The sequence below is a fragment of the Parambassis ranga genome, chromosome 18 (genome assembly GCF_900634625.1).
Source record: "Parambassis ranga chromosome 18, fParRan2.1, whole genome shotgun sequence".
NCBI classification, from domain to species: domain Eukaryota; kingdom Metazoa; phylum Chordata; class Actinopteri; family Ambassidae; genus Parambassis; species Parambassis ranga.
In genome coordinates this window covers 353,049-375,765 of record NC_041038.1, presented here as the reverse complement: position 1 = coordinate 375,765, position 22,717 = coordinate 353,049, and the positions used below count along the sequence as shown (strand labels likewise).

The 22,717-nt window shown below is 41.6% G+C and overlaps 1 protein-coding gene across 2 annotated transcripts in view; it reads left to right on the top strand.

The window, feature by feature from the left end:
- Nucleotides 1–22,717, top strand: part of adam19a (ADAM metallopeptidase domain 19a) — a 263,959-nt gene that overhangs the window by 161,373 nt on the left and 79,869 nt on the right. For both annotated transcript variants that reach the window (XM_028428685.1, XM_028428684.1), the window contains exon 4: nt 15,891–15,972. In XM_028428685.1, the coding sequence (XP_028284486.1) occupies nt 15,891–15,972 (82 nt within the window). The remainder of the gene's footprint in view (nt 1–15,890; nt 15,973–22,717) is intronic.

The window sequence follows — 22,717 nt, the reverse complement described above, 5'->3', positions numbered from 1 at the left end:
GATTCTGTTGAGTCTGTTTCTGTCCCTCACCCTCAGACTGCTGCTCCAGCAGACAAGAGCATACATGATGACACTGGCCACCACAGACTCATAAAACATCCTCAGCATCGTCCTGCAGTCCGGCCCCACATCGTCCTGTGGGCTTTTTATGGATATGCTACCTTACCACATACCAAAAACATTTCACATTAGGTCAACTGGGGACTTTTGTTCCATCTAAAGTCGGTGCTGCACTTAAACCAAACCTCTAAACCCATAACTGCCAGTACTTTCTCACAGTACACTGGTTGGTCGAAACAATTAGCTTGAAGCCTAACTAGATGAATTTGTGTGAGCTATAATGTTCTAGGCTTGCAAGAATTCAGCTCCATCTAGCCAAAGTTCACCAGGGTTTTTGTTGCAGACCCTAACCCTGGATTTATACCAGACGCGCAAGTGTAGCGTAACAGCAGCGCAGCGTCAAGCGATGTGAAACGCTTCCATTATAGTCAATGAGAGTATTTACACTGGCCGCGTTGCAGCACGTTTTAGAAGCGTCTCAGAACCGTTGCTGCGCTATGCTCCACGATGCTCCGCGAGTGATACGCGGCAGTTTTATTTTGGAGATATGTCGCGCCCAAGCGTCTATTTGCGTCTATTTGTAGCAACTACATCAAGCAGACAGGAAGTCAGGCACCAAAATAAAAGAGTCTCCGGTGGATTTCCAAAATAAAAGCTGTCAGACTGAACTCTCGCTGATTTAACATCGCTACCGGCAGAGAAACACAGCCATAGCCATGTACGTGGAGAGATTCCGTTTGAAAAGTAGAGAAATGGCATTTTATATGATAGAACATCAGAAAGGAAAGGCAGGGAGAGAAGCAGCAGCTGTTCTCAGAGTGGAAGGTGAGGAGCTGCTCTGTGTGTTGAGGGAGTAAACTGAGTTTTCAGTAACTGCTCTGTAACCCAGCCTGACACATAGAGAGGACATTAACCATCAGATAAACAGGCAGGTTACAACGTGACTTTGTGAATCTCACGAGAGTGTGGAGGCAGCGCTACGCTTCTGAAACGCTCCTGGTGTAAATTGATGTTGTTAGTGTCAGGGGGGTTGTGAGACGGAGGACACAAATGCAGACTAAGCCGGAAGTATCAGGCAAATCTCAGAGTTTTAATTCAGGCAAGGTTCGGTACACAGGAGTTCAGTCCACGTGGCAGAGGTATCCAAAAAGGCAAAGGCAAAAAAGCAGTAGTCAAATCCAAACCAAGTCACACACAAGAGAATCCAAAACTTACTCGAAAACACGTAGGGAAAAAACACAAGAATCCAAAACTTACTCGAGAACACGTAGGGAAAAATCACAAGAGCAGAAAGGCTACTTGGACGGCTGTGTCGCATGGAAGACTCACAAGACGAACTGGCAACAAGGGGCAGGAAACACACAGGCTTTATACACAGGAGGGCGGGAAGACAATTGGACACAGGTGAAGCACATTAGGGCGGAGCAGGTAATCACAGGTGGGGGAAGGGAGCACACATGAGGAAGGGGAAGTAAACAGAACTGAAACACAGGGAGAAGATCGAGTTTCAAAATAAAACAGGAAGTGACTAGTAAAACTAAAACTAATACAAACAGAAAATGAACTACAAAATAAAAGACCTGGCTGAAACCATGACAGTTAGACAGACGGGCGTATTACATCCGTAAAGCGCCACACTGCGCTTTCGCGTGCGGTATAAATCCGGGGTTAGAACCATTTCTGGGGTGTATTTTCTTGAACATACTTTGTACTAGTACAATACCCAGCTAGCATATAATTTAATGTGTCACATCCTATCATAAATTAAACCATTTTAGCTTCACTTTTAAATGTACAGGAGAAGCTGATAGACTTAAATGGATGTGCTCTAGCGTCAAGAACAGACACCAGACCTTTGACAGTCACATTGTAGGAGGGGCAAGACTCATCATGTGTTTATGGACACACACATGGTTGTGTTTAGCTGTTTATCCTCTCTACCTGCTCATTAGTCCAAATTATGTCAGCACAGCAAAGCCAGACTACTCATCTGCATTCCTTCAGCCGTGAAAAGAGCCCATTACTTTTATTCTCCGAAGAACAGTGGTTTGACCCTAGCTACACTGTGAGGCTTTACAACTGATTCTCCAAGAAGAGAAAAATATCTGGGTGTGTTTGTGTAATTATTTAGTATCCTGATTGCTGATAAGTTATTTCACCTCCTCTGGCACTTTTTTAATGAGCATTCGTGGTAGACAATAGTGCTTAGCACAGTATGTGGCAGAGTGAGATCTGCACACTAAGGAGGTGGTTTGAATTTAGAAGACAAAAACCAAGAAAATGAACCACAGGTATAATGCAGATGGAAAATCCTAATTCCAATAATGAAATCATCATATTTTGTGGAGAGCAGAGCTGTAACTCTTCTTTCAGAAGGAGAAGCATGTACTCAAGCAATGTGACACCAATTTGGACATGAGAAATGGGGTTGGTTGTGTTTCCCTGATAGCCCCTATCATTGTAAAACATCATTTGCATTTTAATATTTCAGTTTTATCACTTTCATCTTCTTCTATCTAAATTCCATTTGGGGTCAATGGTACAAATGATGTATAGTGTTGAAATACAGAGCTGGAAACAGAATGGTTATGTCTCAATTCATCCTTCAAAGGATGTGGACTAAAGACGTGGTATAGTTTTTGCAGACTGGAGATGTGCCTTCAGAGATGTGACATTAATGTGAAAATTAAAGTGTCTTTATGAAATTTACCAACACCTGTGTGTTGGTACTTCACCAAACTGGAAGCATAAGATGCAAGACTGCAAGAGTTAGAGGTCCACTTCAGTCTGCATGGCCACATAGGTGGGGAGGGAGCCTTAGCTCAACCACCCAGACCTTCACCTACCTTACCTACCTTACTATTAGCAAATACACATATAAACACCAACAGCCCTCCTCACTGATGGTGCAAATCATGACGTGTGTCTTGTGGATCGGTCTTCATCACTCAGTTTTTCAGTTAAGGTTACTCAAGACTGATGAGTTTAATACTTCCTACATTAGAACTAAATGTAACTTAGTAGAGTCTACAATGTAAGCACATATGAGAACCCTTTTGCACCACCCTCAATAGTTGACAAACGCCTGTCAAAGGCATACCCAAATTAAACTACAAGCTGTTTGTGAGCCCTTAGGAGTATGTGCAAAAGCTTGGTCTCATTGTGAAGGTAACACTCTGAAATTTTTATTTTAGCTGTGTGATTTACTGCAATTGCAAATGGTTAACAGTGAGAGAAGTCTAAACACAGAGAAATAAAAAGATTTTGTAGCTCGCCTAAATTTTTTTTGTAAAAAAAGGCTGCTTGACAACTGGAGCATGGAGGTTTGGTTGATTAGATGACAATATAGTGACACAGGCTGAAGTCTTACCTATTCCCAGTTAAAAGTAGATAGTAATTGGACAAGAAATGACCATTTGGGACAGGTTTTTCTGTAGGTATTCCCAGGCGCTCTCCAAAAAGTGCCATTTGGAGTCTCCAAATGGACACTTTGGCACCAAAGTGCATAACTCTGGAATGCTTCAACATACAGACATTAATGAGAGCTCTAATGAAAGGTGCCACTTAGAGGAACCTCATTCCATGTTCAGATTCACTATTAGCATGATTGAAATAATGTTAGTGAAGCAAAAACACATTGAATGCTCATTATTCTACTGAAACTGAAATTGTGCATCAAAAGAAAAGACTCAGAACAAGAGATATGGTCAAAAACAACACCTTTATCTAAACAAATACCCAAACTACTTACAGCAAACTGTTTACATGTTTACAATTCCACAGGTTTCACAGCCACATGTTGTTCTCAGTATGCCACTGATTGTTACAGTCACGGGCTGCTACAAAGCACAGCTAGAAAGCTTGATGGGTGTCTTACTGTCACCAGAGATGTAGACTGGCTTGTGATGTTGTACACTGGGAGTAGGAGGCTGCTCTGGCTCTGGTGCTTGGCTCCCACTCTGTATCTAAAAAATATATATAAAACAAAATAACTATAGACATATGTATGTCTGTATGTACAGTATATATCAGATATTCATTCACAGAACAACTGTATCTGTATTCATTGTTCACCTCACAAATCAGTCCTCCACAACTACTTGTAGAGGAATAGTAAAAGCGCACACCTCCCCATACACGTGTAAACAAAAAAAGGACACAACACTGTATTCACTAATTCTTCGAAATGTCTACATTCTGTTTATAAAACTGCAACATGTATAAAAGTTACACTTACTTGTCAAGGACTATATCTCCTCCTTCAATGAACATATCTTCTTCCACCGAGTCAACACATAACACATAACTTTCTGCGTCTGACACGTCCTCGTCAGAAAAGTTGCTTTTCCTTATTGTAAACTCATCGATAACTTCTTCAATGGTGTAATTCTTCTTTTCTGTGTGTTTCGCCATCTCTCTGGTCGCTAGAAACACCAAAATATATAGCTATACTCTCACTCTCACTGTTACGCACGGACAGCCGGCATCCATTGTTCATGTTTACGCTTAGGTGTGTAGCCCACCCTCCTTCCACATCCCCTTCATGTGGGACATCCCCGTGACGGAAATCTTATTGGCTATACGTCCATTGCATCAGATTCAGCGTCAAATATAATGGGCTGAAAATACAAGCGTACGAGTGGGGGGAGGTGCTTCGCTCGATATAGTCGCTCATTGGATTCTTTTGGCTATGGACAGGCCCTCGATCCTTTTGTATGGTCAAACGAGCTGTTAATCAATAGAGTAGGGAAGTGGCTTTCCAACGAGGTATAGGTTGTCAACAAAGAGAAAAAAATGGCTGCGCCCGGATGGAGATATTGCAGTGAAACATGAATCGTCCCGTCTTCGGGCCGCCTACCCCCATGTGGCTGCAAAAGGTTAGAGCCCGAGCACCGAGTGGTGCGAAGGCCCTATTGCAGGGATGTCAAAGTCAAATACACAGAGGGCCAAAAAAACAAATTGGCTATAAGCCGAGGGCCGGACTGATTCAATGTTTATTAAAACATATTGAAATGATTGCATGTAGCCTATTGAACCAAGACCTAACACAGTGTATTATTTAATGATTAAATGAATAATCGGGAAAACATTTTTCAGCAGGCACACAGACAAGAACAAACTGCCTTCAAAGAAAAATCACATGTCCTGTACATTCTTCTTCTGTAGCCTTTGCTCCGTGTCCATATTCTTGTCTTTGTCTGTGTGTTTCTTAGACATTTCATGGTGCCTTCTTAAATTGTATTCTTTCATTACAGCCAAACTTTCTCCACACAGAAGACACACAGGTTTGCCATTTACCTCAGTGAACATGTACTCTGCCTCCCACCGAGCTTGAAACCCCCTGTTCTCAGCATCCACCTTCCGTTTAGCCATTTTTTGGGGAGGAGGTAGCTGAAAGTTGACATCTGCCCTGACTGCTAATGAATGATGAAGCCAAAGTCCGCTTGCTGCGCTGCAGTGAGTTCGCGGGTTACCGTTGCATTGTGGGAAATGTAGTATTGGTGCAAAACACCAGCGGGCGGCTACGGCCTGCAGGCCGGTTCTAATACTAATCAAATATCATCCCGGGGGCCATAGATAATTCATTCGGCCTTGACTTTGACGTATGTGCCCTATTGTAATGCTGATATTATTAGGGCCCGAGTGGTGCGAAGGCCCTATTGTATTTGTAAGTGTTATTATTATTATTTGAACATTTGAACGCCCATTTTCGCCCCTTTGCCATGCACGAAAACTCAACCAAACTTTGCACACTCATCAAGGGGAATTTTTGGAGTAGGAAGACGAAAATCGGCACACACACATCAGGACGCACATAAAAGTCTCTTGCACCATTGACCTAGACCACACAGGAAGTCAGCCATTTTGATTTTGGAGGTCAAATTTCCACAATTTTCACCATTGGTATTCGGACGAACTCCTCCTAGGGATTTCGCCCAAATGACTTGATATTCAGTGGATGTGATCTAAAGGACCTGCTGATCAAAAGTTATAAAAAGCTTTTCTCTAACTTAAAGGGCGTGGCCTCTGTGGCTCGCCAAATTCTGCTCGCCATGAAACTTCGAATGGCTCTCATGCCTGCATACTTGTTCTAAACGGCTTAAAACTTTCTGCACGTGGTCAGAGCCCCGCCCTGAACATCTCTATGTCATCATGATCTGTGCCGCTCATGGCACTCCCTTGTGGTGGAGACAGGAAGTGCCATGTTCTACACTGACATACACTTATCTCACTGTTTAATCCTCGCCCATCATTACACAGCCAAATGAGGATCACAGATTTAAAGTCCCACAGAGACACCTGTGTGGTTTCCTATATCAGGCTGCCCGTGGCGGTGGCAGCTGTCAAACCTTCGCCATCAAACATCAACTGCTTATAACTTCGCCGTACATCGTCCTAATGTCCTCAAATTTTTTCATGCAATAACGGTCCATCCCCGGACACGTCTGCATGATCATAAGTCACCTGCACAGTGCCACCTACAGGTAACCGGAAGTAACTTTTTGACAATTTCTATGTATGAATCAAATGTTTTTGGAGGTTTGAAGCACAGACAGGTCTCCACTATTCTCATTGTGTCTGGCTCCACCCAGTGGACACATAGGGTACTGCAGCTGGTATAACTCCACCACGGATGCTCCTAAAATGCTCAAATTTTTTACATGTGTTACAGACCCAACCCCGACCATGTGTGGACATCTGTGGACAGCGCCACCTACTGTAAACAGGAGGTTACTGCATACTAACAATTTTTACATATATTGACAGATTTGTTGCTCTGACATGTCTCTGCTTCTGTCTGCCACTTTTTTCCCACCGCTGGCATAATCACTGCAGCTCGTGGGGGGTGTGGGGGAGGGATTGGACGGCGTGACGGGGAGGGAGCGGCCTGGTGGAGTGCAAGGGCCCGATCATCGCTGCTTGCAGCTTTAATTTTGGATTGTTTTGACAAGATAATGTACATGGCTGCCAGCACCACTTTCCACTACTGGAGCAACAGAAGGTCCGCTTGATGCTGCTGCATCAGTGCTGGGTTGTGTTGCTGAGGAGGAGGTGACAGGAGGAGCACTTGATGCTGCTTCATCAGTGCTGGGTTGTGCTGCTGAGGTGGAGATGACAGAAGGATTCGCAATGGTGGGACTGAGGGCAGCAGTCTAATAATAAACACATTATTTCAAGAATAAAATAACATGAAATAATATAAATGAAAAATCTAGATACATGCATGATGTAGACTATACTTCATAATATACAGTGTACATAATCTAATATACAAATTATGTTAGTAATTCATATATTAATTCCATATAGTATTTTAATTTTATTGTCATTACAGTGAAATGCGAATTAGTAGAATGCAAAGAATTAGTAAACTGCGGTATAATACAGCATGTGGGAATACTAAGTTAACTATATTTAACATTAATAATGTGTACTTTAACACTGATGTGAAGTTTAACATGATAAACGCACTTTCTATAATATGAACTGCAACACAACAAACAGCTAGGCTTACAACTATGAAGAGCATTTTGATTGACTATTACAAGCTGGGATGACGTCCGATAACCATGTCATTGCAATTAACATATAAGACCTGCTGAATAGATCTCATTTTACATGTTTGCCTGAGGAAGGAATGATGGGGGAGTTATCTAGAATTACTATTTCCATAACAACTAGGCCCTTCCATAACATTAAGTGACGTTAAAACTAACAGATAGCACTGGCTATTTATTGATTAGCAAACCATGTTGTTAATGGCATTATCGTCATTTAGGAAAAGGAATAATATCACTGACGTCATTTTTACCGTAAGATTACCTCTGTCTTTATGGCGTTTTTCCTCCTCTTCTTTCCTATTTTTCCTCCCCTGGGCACCAGACAGTTTGGGACGTTTTGACATGTTGAGCTTGTTGACCCATCAAAACATGACCAGTGACCACCGTGTAGCAGGTAAAGTCCATTATTCAGGGGAGGAGGGGCGTCTTAGGAAAGTAGCTATTATTATTACTACTACTCCAGCTACTTTGGCTTGCTATGCAGTTAAATTAATGTAGGCTTATTCTTTTCTGAAGACATAATACCAACTAGTTTTAAGAATAGTGGAAGTTGCACTCTTTTTCTTCCTCCATTTCTGGCGCCCCCTGGATGTAAGGCACCCTTAGCATTTGCCTATACTGCCTATGCCACGAGCCAGCCCTGCTCCAGAGATGTGGCCTTTGTAGACTGGGGGTGTGCCTCCCGAGATGTGGCATTTGTAGATTTGAAATGTAAACTTCATATACTCAAAGTGGGTCTCTGAAGATATGGCTTTTATAGAACAAAGATGCAGCCTTCATTGACTGAAGGCAGATCTCTGGAGATGTGGCCTGTGTAGACTATAAATGTCACTTTCAAATACTGTAAATGTACCTCCAGAGATGTGGCCCTTGCACAGCAGAGACATGGCCTGCATAGACTTGACAACACACTAAATGAGACACACTGGCCTACAACTGTTAAGTCACGGTGCTCTGTTGTTTTAGCAACCTTGTTAGCTGCAGTTGATACTTTAAAGTTTGTCCTTGCCTGTTTGCAGAGTTCTCCTAATCCAACCATGCACTGAATATTGAGATCAGTCGTGCTGGGTAAGATCCACAAATCTCAATGATTTAGTCCGCCCTTAAATGAAATCTAAACTTTACCTCAAACACATGCAGTCACAGACTAATATTCTACTATATTGCACAAAGAGCTCTATGCAGCACAACAACAGCATCCTACTCATTTTATTGTGATTGAGGGCTTCATGCTTCAAACAAAGTGCTTGTCAGATTCTCTCACAGTTTTGAGCTTTCTTTCTGACAGCTGAATAACAGAAAGGCTACGTCTGATTAATAACTCTTTTTTAAAAAAAAAAACCAAAAAACTGACAAAGCCTATTATGTAGCTGTGTAGGTGAGAACGCTGGCTGCATTTCACCTTCTCTCTCAGTTCTCTTGAATCAGACAACTACTTCTGTTGTGTGTACAAAACAATGCAGGATCATGAATGCCTTCAGGCAGTGTTTTCATCTGAACTTATCATTGTGCTGTAACTTCAAGGACACTCAGATGAAAGTTGTTTTAGATCTAAACTTCCCTTGTCTATGTCAAGTTAACTGCTGATTCCTGCCATAGACTGCCGACTGGTCCGGGGTGTAGCCTAACCACTGTCCAATGACCCTACACGGCACATTAAGTATGAATTGGGCGTGTCTGAGGTGTGACACCAGCCTATAATGATAACAGCAAGAAGGGAAATATATATATTTAATCTGGCACTGCAGTCATGTAAAAGGTCTGGTCTTTTTGACTTATTATCTAACTGGCTTTGTTGGTTTCACTGATCTAGAAAACCAGACCAGAATAATAAATTAGTAAGTAGAGATGTTTTCACTCTTCTGATTAGTCTTATAAAGCTAAAAAAAGAGCGAGTCAGTTTTTGAACTTGTTTCATAAGTTATTAAGTGCAGTCCTGAAACCCAAAATGCTGCATCAATCTTAGTTGCTTTTGTAAAAATTGTGACTGTTAAAAAACACAGTCTGGTCTGGGCCTGGAGGATAGAAGTGTCAACAACAGCGCATTGTGAGACTACTTGGTGAGTTCTTGGTGATGTACTCACTACAGCGCAAAGGTGTTGTGGTATTAACATCAAGACCATTTTTTGGCTGTTTGTTATGGCATGTCAACTCTTTGAATAAAGAACTCCACACAGCTAGAACCTGCAACTTCTCTCTTTCCACTATATGGGTCCATCACTTACAAACATGTACACAAGGAGAACAGGACATTCAAAATAAAACTGGAAAAAAACATCTTTGAAATACAAAAATACCAAAGTAACCAGGAAACTCAGGATAATAAGGAAGACAATAACCACAGAGCACAGGATCATAACAAAAAGAAATCAACACTCCTTGAAAATTCATGAGGGCAGAGACAGGTGAAACACATGAGGGTAATCAGGTCAGGGAGGAGGAGAGATGGAGACGTACAAGAGAAAAGGAAGACAAGCTACAAAATGGGAGCAGGGAATTCTCATTGGGTGCAGGAAGTGTTAAATTCCGCTGGAATCTTAGGTCCCCACCAATGTCAAAAGGCAAATCTACACCCTTGAAAACAGCAGTCACAACCAGAAAATAACCACCAAAATACAATCACACTGAAATAACCAAGAAAGTAAGGATTTATTTAAAAAAAAAAAAAAAAAAAAAAACACAGGAATAATAGAACACAGGATCATGACAGGTACTTTCTAAAATTGAACTTGCACTGCAGGGTTTATTGGTTCATGTTCATTAATTATGAATCTTTGGTCATCTTAGTGGATCTTTATTTAGTACTTGAGTGTACACAGCTCAAAGGGTTTTTGTTTTTCTCTATTACTAAGTTCCTATTTTGTGACAATGAGCATTTTAATGTAATTCAATCTCTTTAATTATATTAAGACTCAACATTATCCATTATCGTGACTTCTTTGAGTAGCAGATGGGTATATACTAAGCCTCCTCCTTCCACGACTGCCTGGCAAGCCTCGGCCCTACTTGCACTCCACCTTTCTGTGTGTCTTTCTGTCCTACTATACTATACTCTACATATAACATCATTGTACCAAATATCTATGTGCAGTATTAATTTCATTTAATTACACCATAGTTTTGTATCCTAAACCTTTCCTCAACTGAAAATGTAAGGCTTTTTCTGAGTTTCACACCTCCACATGTACAGCTTAATGCTCTGGTGTATAGCTTTCAGTTTCAGAAGGTCATTTATGATACAGTAGGTGATGGTTGCCCATGGACTAGTGGAGCTTCAAGGTTTTTCTAATGATTTATTTGGACTCTTTGCCAGTTTTTAATTAAGCCATAAGAGATATTTGACTGTGATTTTTGTCTCTACACCTTCCTGTTAGGCAATCAGCTTTTTTTTAACCTTTCCATTTGAAGAAAATACTGCGTAAATATCCTGAATAATAATAGTCCTGAATAAGACAGAGCTGTGGACTTGCTTCAATCAAATTAAGTTCAGAGGACTGCCACGTACGACAGTCTTTTTATATAGCAGAGCAAATTGTCAGCAGTAAAGGGGGTGAGAAAGCTGGATTATGTTCCATTACTATCCCCCTGAATGAATAATACAGTAGGGCCCCCGGGACCAAATAGCGATTGGCTCATCTTTTTATGTCTGTCTTCCATTTGCCCATTTGTGCCCAGGGAAGTGCTGCCAGAGCCTGGTCAGAAATTCAGCCACACACACACAGAAGCTGAATAAGGCCACATGTCCTCATGGTGCCACTGATCCATACATCTTTGACACTGAAGTGTCTCACAAGCGCCTCCTTCATTCCTAGGCATGACAAATGTTGCCTTCTCATTCTGTAGGCTGAAATGGAGCCGATGCGTTTTTGTCTTAAGGTGACCTTTGAGGAGACATCAAACAATAATCTAATTTCTTTATCTTCAGTGGTGCAGTGCAAGCTGTCTTCCTACTAGGGCAGCTGCAGACGTTTGCATCTAGTTTGGTTGCACTAGATAAGAATTTGCATGAGATAAGTAGCTAGCAGATGACTCAAATTTAATACAATCGCAATGAAAGCATTGGCATAATATTTTCTTTCTCTGTCCTTCTTTGTTATCAACACCCTACTCCATCAACATGAAAGACTCCAGTCCTGCTGATCCAACACTTTATTTAGAAGAGATTATGTTTTTTGCAATCAAGCTTGGCAATGTCAGAAAATGATACAGTGGATGTCAGCAAGCAAAGGAAGAAACTATGAATATCATTGAAGCTTTGTCTGACTTTGCACTTTCTTCAAAGACAATTTCAAATGTAGATAGAATGAAGGCTCATATATCAACCAATTACTGTCGTTACGCTGAAAGGTTATGGTTAGCTGCTATCTTTTATAGGTATTTATAGAAATTGTGTGTTTGTTTTACTAGTGAGTCAATGTAGCATCTAGCCTGGCTTCAGTCCAACAAGAGAGGACTGCACAAGCAGAGAGTGTAAGGACTTTGGAGCAACTGGTTTCCTGTATGTCTTTATCAGTATTACAATTGGGTTGAGGTCTGGACTTTGACTAGACCATTCAAAACCTTGATTCTTTTATTTTTCAGTCATTCTGATGTAGATTAGCTGCTGTGCTTTGGATCATTGTTCTGTTGTATGAGCCAGCTTCCACCAAGCTTTAACTGTCAGACAGATGGTCTCACATTTGTCTCTAGAACACTCTGGTATACAAAGGAGTTCATGGACCACTCAATGACTGCAAGGTATCTAGGTCCTGTGTCTGTAAAGCAAGTCCAAACCATCAGTCTTCCACCACTGTACTTAACAGTGTGTATGAGGTGTTTTTGCTGAAATGCTGTGTTTTCAGCAGACATGGTGGTGATCATTAAGACCACCAACAACTCCACTTTGGTCTCATGGGTAACACTTTATTTGAATGGGTGTGCATAAGGCTGACATGACGCTGCCATAATCATGACATGACACCTGTCATGAACATCAATGAATGCTTATGACAGTTGTCATAAGGTGTCAATCGGTAAATTATGTCACTTTTGATGCAAAGTTGACATTGTTTCAGATGTCTTTTGGTTACCCGTCAAACAGTCTTCTTGTAATTGTGCTGTTTTCACACAAAAAACCTAGGATTTTAAGAGGAGGTGCTAACTTTTGAACATGACTGTATGTCTACAACATTGCACATCAAACAATAGTGACCCTCCTCTAGAGATTGCTACACCCTTTTTAGCAACTCTGAGTTATTTACTCCTGCAGTGTGCACAGATGAGCCACTGAGTCCTACTTAACCCTCAGGCGTCACTCTAAATTACTACCCTTTTGTGTCATTCGTGGACAAAAACCTCCACTTCCAAAAAACTGCTATAAAAACTTAACAGATTAATATTTTTTTCTGCTTTTTCTGTATAAATATGTTAAACAACTTCAGTCCTGCTCAAAACTACCAAACATTAAATAATTTTGAGGAATTTAACCCATTATATTTCTATGGATAAAATCCTTGTAATTTCATCATTTTTTGGGGTTGTGTTATTGCACTTAGTAGGCTGTGTGTGTGTGCGTGCATGCATGCGTGTGTGTGTTTGCTGTTTCATGTGTCTTTGAAGTATCTTCCTACTGCACTTCAAGGAGGTCAATGTGGAGAAAACACAAACAGCGGTTAGCCAGCAGCACCTGGCTGCAGTCCTGGCGTCCAGACTCCTCTTTTTCTGGATGTTTCAGTTCCCTGAATCTCTCTAGCAGTTACAGGCAGCATCATTTCATCCTGAGCCTCTTCCACATAGAAACACCATCTTCATCTTGCTCCTTGGTTGTCACAGAAATAAAATTATGTTTTCTTCACCTTGACACAGTTAAGGGGGCATGTTTTTGTTTACTTGAAAGAGTGTGTGTATGTCTGTGGATGATATATACTGAAGTAACTTCATCAGACATTACATACATAAGTTTTAACACAAATAATGACTACTGCAATGACACATGAAACAGCACACACACAAACACACACACACACACACACACACACGTATGCACACACATGGACACATACACACATGTACAAACACATGCACACACACTTAAAACAGCCTACTACACACAATCCAAAACACATCCACAAAAAATGATGAAATTACAAGGATTTTATGCATAGGGTTATAATGGGTTAATAGCTGATTTTAGTGGTGAACAGTAGAAAATGTCAAATTTAACTTTTTTTTTCAAAAATGAAACCCTTACATCAAGAAATGCATGGTTATATGTTGTTATAGCTATGATATTAAAAATGTAATATTATAATAGGAGTTAATGGGACCTAAGTGGAAAATACCATTTTAAACTGCTGCTACACAAAAACTAATAATGCATCAAACTCAATATATTGGCTAATCTTTGACATATCCATGACAGATTTAAAAATAATGCCTCAGCCGCCTAACTTTTGTTTTGTGGAAAATAACTCATTTTTTGTTTTCTTCATAAAAATTACTGTGACATCAAGTAATCAAACTGGCATTTAAAGGGTTAAATTCCTCAAAATGATTTAATGTTTGGTAGTTTTGAGCAGGGCTGAAGTTGTTTAACATATGTATGCAGAAAAAATCAGAAAAAAATATTAATCTGTTAAGTTTTTATAGCAGTTTTTTGGAAGTGGACGTTTTTGTCCCTGAATGACACAAAAGGGTAGTAAATTTGTTTCACCATGTTCTGGTGATGTATTTAAAAAATTTAAATTGGAATTCTAAAATGTGTCTAGAGAGAGTCTATGTTACAAAAAATTGTGCCATATGCACCAACACAGATAAAATGGTGGCCAGGTAAAGAGGCAAAAATTACCCAAGTGGACAAAAAAGTCCCCAATGACGCCCGAGGGTTAAATTCACAAGTCTCTGTTTTATGTGACTCAAGTCTGAAAGTTTCAACCAACATCTAACATCCTGGGTGTTTTGGCCTTCGGCTACTGACAGGCTGAGTATGTAAAATTAAACTAAGAAAATGAGTTGATATTAAACACATAGGTTCTAGAATTGCCCTATCATTCTTCCTGGGAGCAACCCATAACATTTTAAATGAGCACTCCAGGAATTTAATATTACACTTCTATAAAACCAGGAACACGACACAGATTTAAAATAAGGCCAATCAAAACTAAAGCAGCAGGGACTTCGTTTGGAAACAATTTTAAAAAGTTGCATTTCTTCATTTCTTCATTTCTAATAATACAATCAGTAGTTTATTTCTGTATGAATCTCTGCCTTCCTTATAAATCCTCATGCTCCCAGGTATAACACTGGCTTTCTCCTAAATGTAAAATGTTATCCTGTATGATCAATTAGATTTGAATGTTATTGTCATACTAGGTGAAATGATAGTAGTTAATTTTCTATTGTGTAGATGATGCAGCAAAAAGTACTTCTAAAGAAGGATGAGGCCATTTCTGATGGATGGACTTGTTTAGTTGCTAGCTGTTAACTTGCAGTAGCAGCTGCTGGTTTTAGCTCCAGGTTGCATGGAGACCAATCATTTTGCAACTACAGGTTCCAGTTAGTGCTTTCAATGTGCTGATTGTAACTTGACTCTCAGATAGAAAAATCTGACCTTTACACAATAAAAAAAATCCATTCCTGTTAAAAACATGTTTTTATGTCTTTTCCTAGAGTTGCAGGTAAACACTTAAATGGCTAGTGAAGATCTTCCACAATGACCCTTTATTGTGCTATGTTTATTCTTGGTCACATTAATTGACTTATCTCACACAACACACTATGTTGCATTAAACCACTCTCATGTAGCTGCTCAGGAAACATCCTCTTATTGCTAGTCAACTGCATGGTCAGCAGCTGTCAATCACTTAGCTAGTGTAGTTAATAACATTTGCTAATGTCATCAGCTAATGTAATGACTAGTTTTCCAAAGAACGCAGCATTCCAGCCTGCTGCTGCCTGTTATATTGTGCAGTTCCAGTGATGAAACAAGGTTGAACTGCAACAACAGCTGCTGCTGCCAACTTTTTATTTTCACCATATGGCTCAATAGGGTATAATAGTATTTTCATCCAAGTGGACGACAGAAACCAGCGTAAACACAAGGAGTGTTTCATCAATGAAAACAAATAAAGTACCAAGAATTGCACATATTGTGCGGTCTGGGGCTCTGACAATTTTTGTTTATGCTGCCTTATTTCTACCAGCTGCTGCTGCTGCCACCTACACTCTACGGCGATCATTCAAGTTATCTAATCACCTGCCATCTTTTTCTCTTCTTTTTTCTCTTCCCAGCGAGCTTTTGGGTCCAGATTTCACAGAGACCTTCTACACAGAAGATGGGCAGCCGGTGACCATGAACAATCACAATTACTCTGTAAGTACAGGCCGAGGTACATTTCACCACAGTTGTTTACCCTGTTATCATTTTCTTCCTTATGTGACTCTTTGTTGACTTCCTCAACCTAGTTCTACTTTTATTTGGACCCCAGTTCTAATATTTTACATTTGCTGCATGTACATAGACATACACTGTAAACATCAACAGTGTTTTAAATGGTTAAATGGTTAATGTAGTCACTTCTTCCTACAATCAATGTTGTATTAACCCATTGTGAATCACTATGTGTGTATGTTGAGTGTAGCCAGTTGCTGTCGCCTTCATTTGCACATCATTTACAGTCACAGCTTGGTGTAGAAGAGAAATCCAACAATTTCGTCTTGATAACAGGAGGAAGGAAAAATCCTGATGGGCACAGATTTTAATTAATTTCATTTTTGAAATGCAGGCTTAAAACATTTTACATATGCAGTTTGGTATTTCATATAGAATTTAAAGACTAAGGATTTGTAAAGGATAGAATATTTTGAGGAGACAGTACTCCAATTAGGATTTCTTTTTGAAATAATCCCTTTATAATACCATTACAGATTTATACAAATAGGATCTTTCCACTGAATATTATACATTTATGAAAGAAGTGCAGCAATGATTGTGTGTGATACCTGGACCCATGCCGAACTACATGTGATGTGGACCAACTAGAGTCCTGTGAGGAAGGTTTTAGTTGTGTTGATGACAAGAACCAATCACACAGTCTTTTGCTAATAGTTTCTTGGTATGATTAAAAAAATGCCTTTTTTAATTGCTGCTTTTACGTTTTCAAAGATCCTCAGAGGTCTGTTGTGTTTCATGATAATGTGGATTTTGAATTCCTCTTGGTGATTGCCTCTTTGCTGTTTCATCAAGAATATTTAGTCACAGTCCCCTTGATGAGAAGTCCATTGAAGTGACTTGATTTCAGTCTTTAAAGGCTCAAGTTGTGGAAACCTCAGTTCTGAAGACTTGATGATTAGAGGGTCTGTAGTGAACCAGATTGGCCCTTTGATCAGTCTTAAGTGTTCATCATCACAATAATCACATCATCATCCTTTGTCTTCAGACAACTATTGACTGCAGTGCTATGATCAATTATGTGCTCTTATTCCTGCTCCAACAGCTGCAACAAACTTCAACCCCCCCCCCTTTCAGAGTTAAATTAGACATTTCTGATGTACCTGCTTTGGTCACACAGCTTGGGATGCAGATGCGAACCTGTCTCTGAACACGACAGTGGTTTTCCACACAGATGGCAGGTTACTTCCATGCAGGCCCAGACTTGATCCACGTCACATCCTGTGCATGTAACTGGAGTAATTGCCAGGGCTGGTGGGAAATAGGGGTGGGCGATATTGAAAATTAAAGTATCGATCCGATACCAAGTAAATACAGGGCCAGTATCGCCGATACCAATACCGATACCCATTCTTTTACTTTGGAAATTTCATGATCATACAATGATTATTTTTTTGCACAAACAAAAGCGCAAAACTGTGTAACTTGTATTAAAGTATAACTTCACAATCATGTCAGCGATGTTGCTTGTGACAGCCATGGCTCTTTATGAATCATGTAGGTTAAATATCATAATGAAGATAATTTGATAAAAGTCTACCACCTATATGCATGTAGCCTAAATATGAAGAATAAAGGTCCTTCTACAGTTAATAATAATTATACTAACCATACTGAAATACATATCATTATATAAACTTATATAATGATATTATTAGATATATTTTGGAATTTGAGAAAAACATTTTATTTCAGCTGGTGATATGATGACAGTTCAGTCGTTCTGCTAAAATTGCATGTCTTATTACTGCACTTAGAAAGACAATATTAATTCATGCTGCAGAATACTCAGTCTGAACTTTCACTTCTTTAAATCATCTACTGGATATTCATGAGTGTTGTGCAGTAAAGCCTCTGTCAGGGACCTCTGTCTGTGGTTCATGTTTAAGGATGTGCCTCTTCCTCCTCCCTACGTTTACTCTGCAGCTCGAGGTCTTTGGGCTCTGCTGCTTTGTGTAAATGAGTTGTGTTTCACACGCTGTGCACTTCACAGCCAATAAGGAGCTCCGTCTGCTCCGGCAGAGTGGAGAAGGAGGGGCGGAGTGCGCCTGCGCACTGAGCAGAGGGAGAGAGGAGCGCTGTTTGCACTGCGAGTAAATACAAGTAAAGTTGCTGAAGGTATTGAGATAAACTTCCACAGAAATATCGATCTCATCACGCTAGTATCGAGTAAATACTGATCCTAACATTGGTATCGATACTATCGATATTTAGATCGATTCATCCACCCATAGTGGGGAGTTTTCACTGACAATTGATTGGTGTGTTGGCTCTAACAGAGCACTTAGCGTCTCTGCTGCTGTTCAAATGAAAGAGCTCATTTCACGCTTTGATGAGCTGACAGAGTCTTTTGAATAGTCAAAAATCGACATGCAGACATAATTTAAACCCTCTGGTTGTAAATCCTCTTTCAACACTAACAGTAGGTATTTAGACCCACAGGCAGAGCTGCTTTTAGAGACCATGAAAGGTGTGATACCTTTGTTCTTGAAAGGTTGAGTTGAGTTGAGTTGAGTTTCCTGTGTCTTTTATTTTTGTTCATACCTTTCTGTTATGTATATGTAGTGAGCGGAATGGGCCATGTGCTCTGGCAGCTTGTGTGGTTTTCATTTACAAATATATACAATGCTCATTTTCTCAAGAAAAGAAACAATATTTGCAGTCTGCATGTTCACAGTCTGAACACTGAGACCTGTGTAACCCATGTCACGTGACTGCACTAGTTGCTTCTCCACCTGACGCTCGTCTCTGATCCACTGTCTCAGTACCGCGGCAAAAACATTGAAAGACAAACATAACCCTAACCCCCGCACTACACTCCTGCTGTGGCTGGTGGCATGCTGAGCGTTTGGAAACTCCGGTTCTCCTCAAACAATACTTGTTGTAAACCTCACTTTGACTCAGCGGTCTTGTGCAAGCAAGTGGTGAGCTTAACGGGTAGGATCATTTCATTTTTCCCTTTGGATTGCGAACCATTGGATTTTTGGACCAGCTTTACTTTTTCCCCCTCATTGCATTTTTTTGGGACAATTAATTTTAACACAGGAAAAGATCCTGTGAACTGAACTTTGTTTTGTGTATGGACTATATTAATATATTTTTGTTTTTGCACCTAAATCCATTGTGTCTCTTCATTCACACCCATTCAAGGCTCTTAACAACCTTTTCTCCCTGTGTAACAATCTGCTAGGTGAATTAGCTGACGTTACTAAACACGGGTTCTTTGAATGACCTCCTAAAGTTAACTGTTAGTTGAAAGGAACATAAACCAGGGGAATTCTTTTAAGAAAATGTATTCAACCAACTGAAATCACCACCACCACAAACCCGGCATACATTTGTCCATAATATTTTGTACATACAAAGCGAATACACTCAGTCTTTTTCTGAGGCTCAGTCCTTAATCCAATAGTCCACTGGCTCAAAAATCCCAAACGATTAATCCAAATGAAGAAAAACCCAAAAATATACACAAAAATAAGCGATCGCTTAAATAGTTCCAAAAACGAATCAAACATGGAAAAATCTCACCCTAGTTATCAATGTCGGCGATAGAAGGATTCGAACTCGGGCCCACCGCGTGGTAGCGCCCGACTTATCCACTGCGCCAACGTGGCAACTGCTTCACTTCATTGTCCGAGGAGGCCAAGTGCGGGTCTCGTGCGGCGTTCCCGGGATTGGTATTCCTCGTTTCTTGCTTTACTGTCTAGTCTCTTTTCTCCAGCACTCGATCGGTCCGGAGCTCCTTCACACACATTACAACCTTTACACAATTCACTCTATCCTACACCCTGGCGCCAACACACATCACCTGCCACACTTCTCTCTCTCTACTTCCGGCTTCCTATCTCTCTCCTGACTTCCCCTTAAATGCACTCGGGTGCGGCGCTAGTCACAGCGCCCTCTAGCCTGCCATAAAGCCCCACACATACCATTTAATAGCACAGTGAATTCAATAAAAATGCATATATACATGACCTTCTTGTACTGCATATATGACATATTCAAGTGACATTTAAGCTGTCACAGATCCCCCCCCCCCAGCCGGAGGCATCGGAGGTTGAGCCCCAAAGTAGGGCTTGAGGTTGACTATGTTGACAGTGTCAGTCTTTTTATTTTGGTCTTTCCACTGTATGTGGTAGTTTACCGGGCCTAATCTTCTCATCACCGTCGCTGGACCCGACCACTTAGGCGCTAGCTTGGCTGAGAAATTTTCAGATGCTTTGGATAGTGGATGAGTGCGAACCCAGACCAGGTCTCCGGGCAGGAGTTGTGCACCTCTCCTGCGGGCATTGTAGTACCTGGCTTGTCTGGACTGACACGTCTCCATTCTCCTCTTGACCTGTGTCATCATTTGTTTTTGTCTTTCCAGGAGTGAGTATGAGGGTTGGTGTGGAGTGGGTGGTGAACTGATGAGTCTCTCCAGTGGGCCCTTCAGGGACCTTCCGAGCGCTAGCTCTGCGGGGGTTTTGCCCGTGGTCTCATGGTAGGCAGCGTTGAGGGCGAAGCGAAACTCTCTGATCCACTGGTCCCAATTCCGATGGTGGTTCCCCACATACGAGGCGATCATGGTCTTGATGGAGCGGTTTGACCGTTCAGTGAGGTTAGCCTGGGGGTGATAACTGGTGGTGAATTTCTGTGTCACCCCCCAAGCTTTGCAGAGGTTGGCCAGCTCATGGCCAGTGAACTGTGGCCCGCGGTCCGAGACCAGCTCCCGGGGAACACCATAGCGGGTGAAGATTTCCTCTTTTAAGATGGTGCCAATGCGGTGCGCTTTGGCTTCCTTCAAGGGGAACATCTCCACCCATTTAGTGAAATAATCCACAAGGACGAGTAGGTAGGTGTTACCCCTTTTGCTGCGAGGAAAAGGCCCCATCAGATCCATCCCCAGCTTCTCCCAAGGATCCTCTATGGCTGTAGGTTGCATGAAGCCCGCTGGTTTCTGGGTTTCGGCTTTGTAGACTTGACAGGTGGTACAGCACTTGACGTGGCTCCAAACATCCTTGCGGACAGACGGCCACCAGGCAACTTCAAGGACCCTTAGAAGAGTTTTCATCCTACCCAAATGTCCACTAAGAGGATGGTCGTGGAAGTATGCCAGGAAAACAGGGACAAGACATTTGGGAACGACCAGCTGGTATTTGTCTCCCCCTCCCTTCACGGGAGATCGTCTGTACAGGAGTCCCTGCAACATGGTAACCCCAATACGGTCTGTTCTATCATTGGTGTCAGCCTTTTTTACCAGGTCTGCCACATCTAGATCCTCTTCTTGGGCCTCCCTTATTTCAGCCAGTGAAGAGGGCAAATCAGCAGACCCTGTCGAGGTATTCAACGTGACATAGGCTGCATTAGTGTTGGGATGAGTAAAACCTCTGGACAAGGCATCAGGAACAATGTTATGAAGACCTTTTCGGTACTGAACCTTGAACTGAAACTGCTGGAGACGCAGGATCCAACGAGTCAAACGGGAGGACGTTTTTGGACAGTTAAAGGCCCACATCAGGGCAGCATGGTCGGTGTACACCGTAAACTCTGCCCCCTCTAGGTAATGCCTCCACTTCTCAATCGCCCACACAACTGCTAGGCACTCCTTTTCAGAGGTGGAATAATTGCACTCAGCTCCACGTATCCCCCTGGAGGCGTAAGCAATCACCTTCTCTCCATCATCAGTCCTCTGCACCAACACTGCCCCCAAGCCCACATCACTGGCGTCTGTATGAACTTCAAAAGGCTGAGATGGGTCTGGTTGCATAAGAACTGGTGCCTCCACCAGCGCCTTCTTCAGCTGATTGAAGCTCTTCTCACACTCCTCGGTCCAGGCCCACGCCACATTGTTTCTTTTCAGGCGGTTCAGGGGAGCAGCCATGTCTGCAAAATGATCAATGAATTTGTGATACCATCCCACAAGACCTAAAAATTGCTGCAGAGTTTTGATGTTGGTAGGTGTAGGATATGATGTCACAGCGAGAGTCTTCTCTGGGTCCACCTGCACCCCCTTGTCCGATACCACATGACCCAAGAATTTCAGCTCACGTTGGAAAAAGGAACACTTTTTCAGGTTAAGTGTTAACCCTGCCCGATGGAGCTTGTCCATGACAGCATGCAGATCCTCGAGATGTTGCTGAGGGGTGGGAGAAAAGACAATGACATCATCAATGTACACATAACAGATCTTCCCCCTAAGCTCTCCCAACACCTTCTCCATGAGACGCTGAAACGTTGCCCCTGCATTTTTCAACCCAAAAGGCATGGAACGGAACTGGTACAGGCCTATGGGGGTAATGACGGCCGTCTTGGCCTTACTGTCTTCATCCATGGCGACCTGCCAATATCCTGACTTCATATCCAGTGTGGAGAAAACGGCAGCACCATGCATAGACTCCAGCAGCTCGTGTATCATAGGCATTGGGTAGGCATCGGGGAGAGTTTTGGCATTTAGTTGGCGAAAATCCACACAAAAACGAAGAGATCCATCTGGTTTCTTGACTAACACAACCGGTGCTCCCCAAGCAGACTGTGATGGCTCAATAATGCCATCCTTGAGCATCTGTTCCACATGTTCAGTAATGATCTGACGTCTGAGCGGGGACACTCGGTATGCTTTGCATCGAACAGGCATATTGTCTGTGGTGAAGATCTTGTGCTCCTCGACAGTCGTCTTACCTAA